Raw genomic sequence first — 5,355 nt, forward strand, 5'->3', positions numbered from 1 at the left:
AACCTGAAACCAGCATTTACAGGAACACAAACTGGTTTGTTTTTGTTGTGACAGGAAATGCTCTGAATGAAAGCTGACAGAACGCGATCAGCAGGTCATTGATTCTCACCGTGGTTCCCCTGAAGCCTCTATTGATCGGGACGAAAATGGTGAATGGACCCAAGTTCTGCAGAGGCCACGACAGAGAACCTGAAGGAACAGAAAGGGAAACAAAAATGAACCCGTTTGATGCCTCAAAGAAGCATCAAATGTAAACTTTACCAAACGTTTTAGAAGAGTAGCAGCAGATTAGAAGAGGAGGAGGACAGCAGTAGAACAGGAATAGAACGGTACCAGTAGAACACAGGTAGGACAGAAGCAGAACAGTAGAAGAGAACAGACATGGTTCCGTCTTTCTGCACACAGTGACACTAAAGTATCGGTTCTGGTACCGAACAGAGCGATGGCGTAGCTCAGCTGGCCGCTCCACTGCCCTCCGGGTTCCGTGTTCAGGTCGCTGAGGCGCTGCATGATGTTCCCGTAGCACACCTTACCGTTGCCCAGGTAACCCTGCAGGCAGGTGCACCTGAAGGGCAGAGCGACGAGTGAGAACAGGTTCTGTCCGGGTCACGGAACATCCAGCAGAGACTGAGGGGAAAACGATAAACCACTGACTGGACTTGTCCCGGTTCCACGGTGCTGCAGTTGGCGTTCTTGTGGCAGGAGTCGGGTTTGCAGGAATCCTTCAGGCTGCAGCTGCCGTCGGACAACGAGGAAAAGCCGGGAAGGCACTCACAGTGGGACTGAAACAGAACCAGACGGAACCAGACTGAAAACACAGAACCAGAACAAAAACACAAAACTAGAACATAAAGTTCCTGTTCATGCGGATCTGGTTTCTGATCTAAATGATGTTCTAGTTCTTGATCCGGATCTTAATCCAGTTCCTGTTCCTGTTCCTGATCAAGATCTGGTTCCTGCCCTCGATCCGGATCTCCTTATTTATCCTGATCCAGTTCTGACTCACTAGCTGCAGGTTTGTAGAGGTAACTGAGAAGGTTTTAGGAACCAGGTAAAGTTCTAAAACAACCTAAGAGGCTCTATGGGTGCTTTAGGAACTTTCTTGGCCCTATCAAGGGTTCTACCAAGTCTGAGGGTCACTGGGAAGGTTCTGGGGTCCTGGTCAAGTTCTAGAGCAACCTAAAAGGTTCTATAGATCTTTCATTAGATTCTACCGGTCCAGTGGTCGGCTCTACTGGTGTTCTACTGGTTTCTAGAGGTCAGTGAGAAGGTTCTGAGGTCCTGGTCCAGTTCTAAAGAAGTCTCGATGGTAAATAAAGTATAAATACAGAACTGAATGTTCTTTTTAATTAAATTATTTAAAAACTTTCTAAATCTGTTTCGATCTGGGACTTCTGCTGCTGCTAAGCTAATTTAGCCTCCTGTTATAATCCTGATCCGGTTCCTGCTCCTGCTCCTGGTCTTGTTATTGATCCCGATCCGGTTCTGATCTCACCTTCCCCGGTCCGTCGTAGACGCAGCGGGCCGACTCGGCGCTGCAGCCTCCCCGGTGGGTCTGACAGGGATCCACCTCCATGCAGACCCGTCCGTCCCCGCTGTAGCCCGGGTCGCAGGTACAACTGTGCTGGTTCGGCCCGGTGTGGAGGCAGGTGGCGTGGACGTGACAGACCCGGCGGAGACACGGGTTGATCGCTGTGAGACACGAGACGACGAGTTTCATTCAAAGGCACCTTTGAGTACAAACCCCCCGTTTGGTCCCACCGGAACAAGAACACCAACAATCAGAGAAAAAGAAAATCTGCTTCCAGGTTTCTGAGGTGAATTAAACGTTTATCATCTAAACTCACATAAACACTGATCTGCAGACTTCTGGTATCCAGGCAGACACTGACACACCAGCTGCCCCGTCAGAGCTTCCTCCATACAGCGAGAGTTCTGCCCACAGCTGAGAGCCGCACAGGAGGGCAACTCTGAAACACGAGGCAGGTGAGTCGCCACAGGTGAGCAGCAACAGGTAGCTCCAAACAGACACAGGTACCAGGTCGTGTAGGCAACAGAAACAACAAGAGTTCCAAAACACGACGGGTAACAAACAGCAGAGAGGACCGGGTTCAAGAAACAACCAACAGCTAACAAACAAAACACGGACAGGTAGCGGACTGAGGTAAAAGCTAACAGGTACGAGTCACAGGTAGCGGTAACAACAGAGCAATAGAAGACAGGTGTGACTGTAAGCACAGGTCACAACAAGCAACAGGTAACAAAGACAAACAGAAGGTAGGTCAGAATTGGGAAACAAAAACCAGGTGTTGCAGACAGGAAATGGAACCAGAAACAGGTACCGAAAACACGACAGGTAACCGAAGCAGGTGTCACTCCAGGTAAGAAGACAACAGGTAACAGAACCAGGAAGGTAAAGTAAAAGGTCGAGGTGACAAGTTACCAAACAGAGTTTACAGGTGGCGTCACCTGTTAGCATCAAGGCTAACAGCGCAGCTAGCAGTGACACGGCAGCTCACCTTGTTCACAGGTGGGACCTTTGTATCCGGAGAAACAGGTGCATCGGCCGTCACCTGTCAGTCCAGAGTCACACAGACCGTGGCTGCACGAGCAGACTGCAGAACGGAAGAAGAACACGACAGTCAGAACCGATCTGTGACCACCGGTTCTGCTAGTTACAGGTAAATGATGGGAAGTCACCTGAGCTGCAGGTGGGTCCATATCGACCAGGTGCACAGTCCTCACAGGCCGTTCCTGCAAAGCCCGCCTGACCCACAGACACAGAGAACATGAGTGCACTGCTATCAAACGTTCTAGGGTTCTCCTCAGGGTTCTAATGGTTTGTGGAGGTAATAGAGAAGTGGTCCTGGTTGACTTCTGGAGCAACGTGGGAGGTTCTGTGGGTCCTCTAGGAGAGGCTCTAGATGCTACTTAAAGGGTTCTACAGGTTTGTGGAGATTGTTGAGAAGGTTCTAGGGACCCGGTAAAGTTCTTAAACATTACTATGGGTCCTTTAGGAAGTTATCATGACTAAGGGTGATTGAAAAGGTTCTAGGGTAATGGTCGAGTTCTAGAGCAACCTAAAAGGTTCTAAGATTCTTTTAGGAGACTCTACTGGCCCTGCAGCTGGCTCTACTGGTGTTCTACTGGTTTCTAAAGAACAACGAGAAGGTTCTGGGTTCGGTCCAGTTTGGAAACAACCAAGAGGGTTCTGTCCATTCTGTGGGGAATACTTTGGTCCTTTGGGGGACCTTATATTATATATTATTATCTCTGTTCTTTCTATTATTATTCTGTTTACTTGTCCGCTCATTGAAAGATGTTCTGGGGTTCTGGTTCTAAAGAGAGCCAGACGGTATGTATGGTATAAATACTGAACTTTATTATGTTGTCGTTCTTTGCTGCCTTTATTTACATCTGTAACGATCGAAATCTGCTGCTGCTAAGCTAACGTAGCTTTTAGTTACAAACAAGAAAGTGTGTATGGATGTGTCCAGGTGTGTGATGTCAGCAGGTGTGTGATGTCAGCAGGTGTGTGATGTCAGCAGGTGTGTGATGTCAGCAGGTGTGTGATGTCAGCAGGTGTGCTACATCACCTGGCAGCTGCAGGTTCCGTTCCCTCCCAGCCCGTCAGAACAGACTCCTCGGCCGCTGCAGGGTCTGTCGGCCCGATCCGGACACTCTGAAACACAGGAGGAGCAGGTCAGTGAAACGCTGCTGCGGCGTTGTTTTTAGGTTCTCGGTGGGGAACCCGCCCCCCTCCGTCGAGCCTCTTCCTTCCTGCCTCTCCTATCTCTTGGTGTCATCACTTCTGTTTCCTGTTCCTCCTCCGACTGAACAAACTGGATCATCAGAACTTCAGAGGACGTTGATGAACTCTGGTTTCCATCAAAGCTGCTGGTTTCCATCAGAGCTGCTGGTTTCCATCAGAGCTGCTGGTTTCCATCAGAGCTGCTGGGTGTCGACACGACTAAACTGTTGTCTGCTGTAGAAGCGAGTGCAGAGCAGATTTACTAAAAGACGAGGACGTGAAGAGACGAGTTACCGTGAAACATTCTGAGAGTTCGACCCGTTAAACCTTCACTAGACTCGTTGCTTCTACATTAAACTCTAAAAACAAACGTTTGGTGTGTTTCCTGTTTGCGCCGGTCGGTTCAGACAACCTGAAACGAATGAAACGATGTTCTGGTGGTGGTGACAGTGTCTGCTGAGTCCGAGTCAGGGTGGGAGCTGCTGGTGAACTCGTGGGTTTCAGCGAATCAGGATGTTCATGTTGTGAATCTGTCGACGTGTCGATGGTGAAAACCACCTGGAGAGCTCAACAACGCTGTCTGGAAGAGATGACTGAGGCTGAGGATAGATGTGAGACGTCTGGAGATGGATGAAGACTCGACTGGAGGCGCTGATGGAGATGAAGCTGCTGGGGAGGGATGGCTGGAGGTGATTAAACCTCTGGGACGCCCCACCGGGCAGGTAGAAGCACAGACGGCTTCAGATGAACGTCTAAGAATCAAGCTGCTTCTACCGGAGAACCTGAAGGAACCTTTTGATTCACCGGATGTCTGACAATCCGACAGTTTTCTGGCGTTTTCAGACGTAAATCTTGTTACTGAGGTGCCTGAAGCCTGAACGTTCTCGCTGTGTGTTTTCCTACCAACACGTGGAGGCGGTCCGGCTTCGACCCGCTTCGTGTCCGACTGTGCAGCTCCACATGCGACCGTCAGCAGATCTGCGTCCTGCTGACTGAGGGCCTGCAGGGAGGAAGGAAGCCCCGAGTCCTGCATCCTGGTGACACGAGTCACCTGGAAGCCTCCAGCAGCTCGCTGAGGAGGAAGAAGCTCCTCTGTGCTGTCTGATAAAGAGCTGACCTGCTGCTCTGATGCTCGTCCAGCTTCACACGTCCAGTCACAGAAAACCACCAAACATGAGATGATTCAACCTGCACGAGTCCGACGTGTCTTTGTTCATGTTTAGCAGCTTTGGTACAAGTTTAGTTTTCATCTGTGAATCCTAGAAAGCATCAGCTGTAGAACCCCACTTCCTCTGTGATGCTCAGCAGAACATAAACCACCACCAGCTGCTGAACGCTATCTGAACTGGTTCTGAGGAGAACCTTCTGCAGAACTCTGCAGAACCGCCTGCCGTGCAACAGTACCGTCAGCTGTGTGTTCTGGTACCGACCCATGCAGTCTGGACCCCAGTATCCTGGACAGCAGTCCTTCACCTCCTGTTCCTTGTAGCACTCGAAGTGGCAGCCGCTCAGGCCCAGCTGCATGCTGGGAGTCTGGATGTAGTACCTGCAGCAGAGCAGAACCACCAAGGAGGAGACACAACTCAGGAGTGTTCTCTGTGCAG

The 5,355-nt window shown here is 50.2% G+C and overlaps 1 protein-coding gene across 1 annotated transcript in view; it reads right to left on the bottom strand.

Moving 5' to 3' along the window:
• The window catches only part of stab2 (stabilin 2), a gene marked incomplete at its 3' end in the record, with an annotated part of 37,868 nt that overhangs the window by 31,598 nt on the left and 915 nt on the right, over positions 1-5,355 (bottom strand). Inside the window, exons 2-10 of the mRNA XM_008301677.1 lie at positions 5,182-5,297; positions 3,597-3,682; positions 2,701-2,767; positions 2,520-2,615; positions 1,848-1,970; positions 1,496-1,692; positions 655-782; positions 432-565; positions 110-189 (exon numbers count right to left, since the gene is read on the bottom strand). Of these exons, the coding sequence (XP_008299899.1) occupies positions 110-189; positions 432-565; positions 655-782; positions 1,496-1,692; positions 1,848-1,970; positions 2,520-2,615; positions 2,701-2,767; positions 3,597-3,682; positions 5,182-5,275 (1,005 nt within the window). The remainder of the gene's footprint in view (positions 1-109; positions 190-431; positions 566-654; positions 783-1,495; positions 1,693-1,847; positions 1,971-2,519; positions 2,616-2,700; positions 2,768-3,596; positions 3,683-5,181; positions 5,298-5,355) is intronic.

Source organism: Stegastes partitus, unplaced genomic scaffold (assembly GCF_000690725.1).
Source record: "Stegastes partitus isolate 25-593 unplaced genomic scaffold, Stegastes_partitus-1.0.2 Scaffold1697, whole genome shotgun sequence".
Taxonomy (NCBI): domain Eukaryota; kingdom Metazoa; phylum Chordata; class Actinopteri; family Pomacentridae; genus Stegastes; species Stegastes partitus.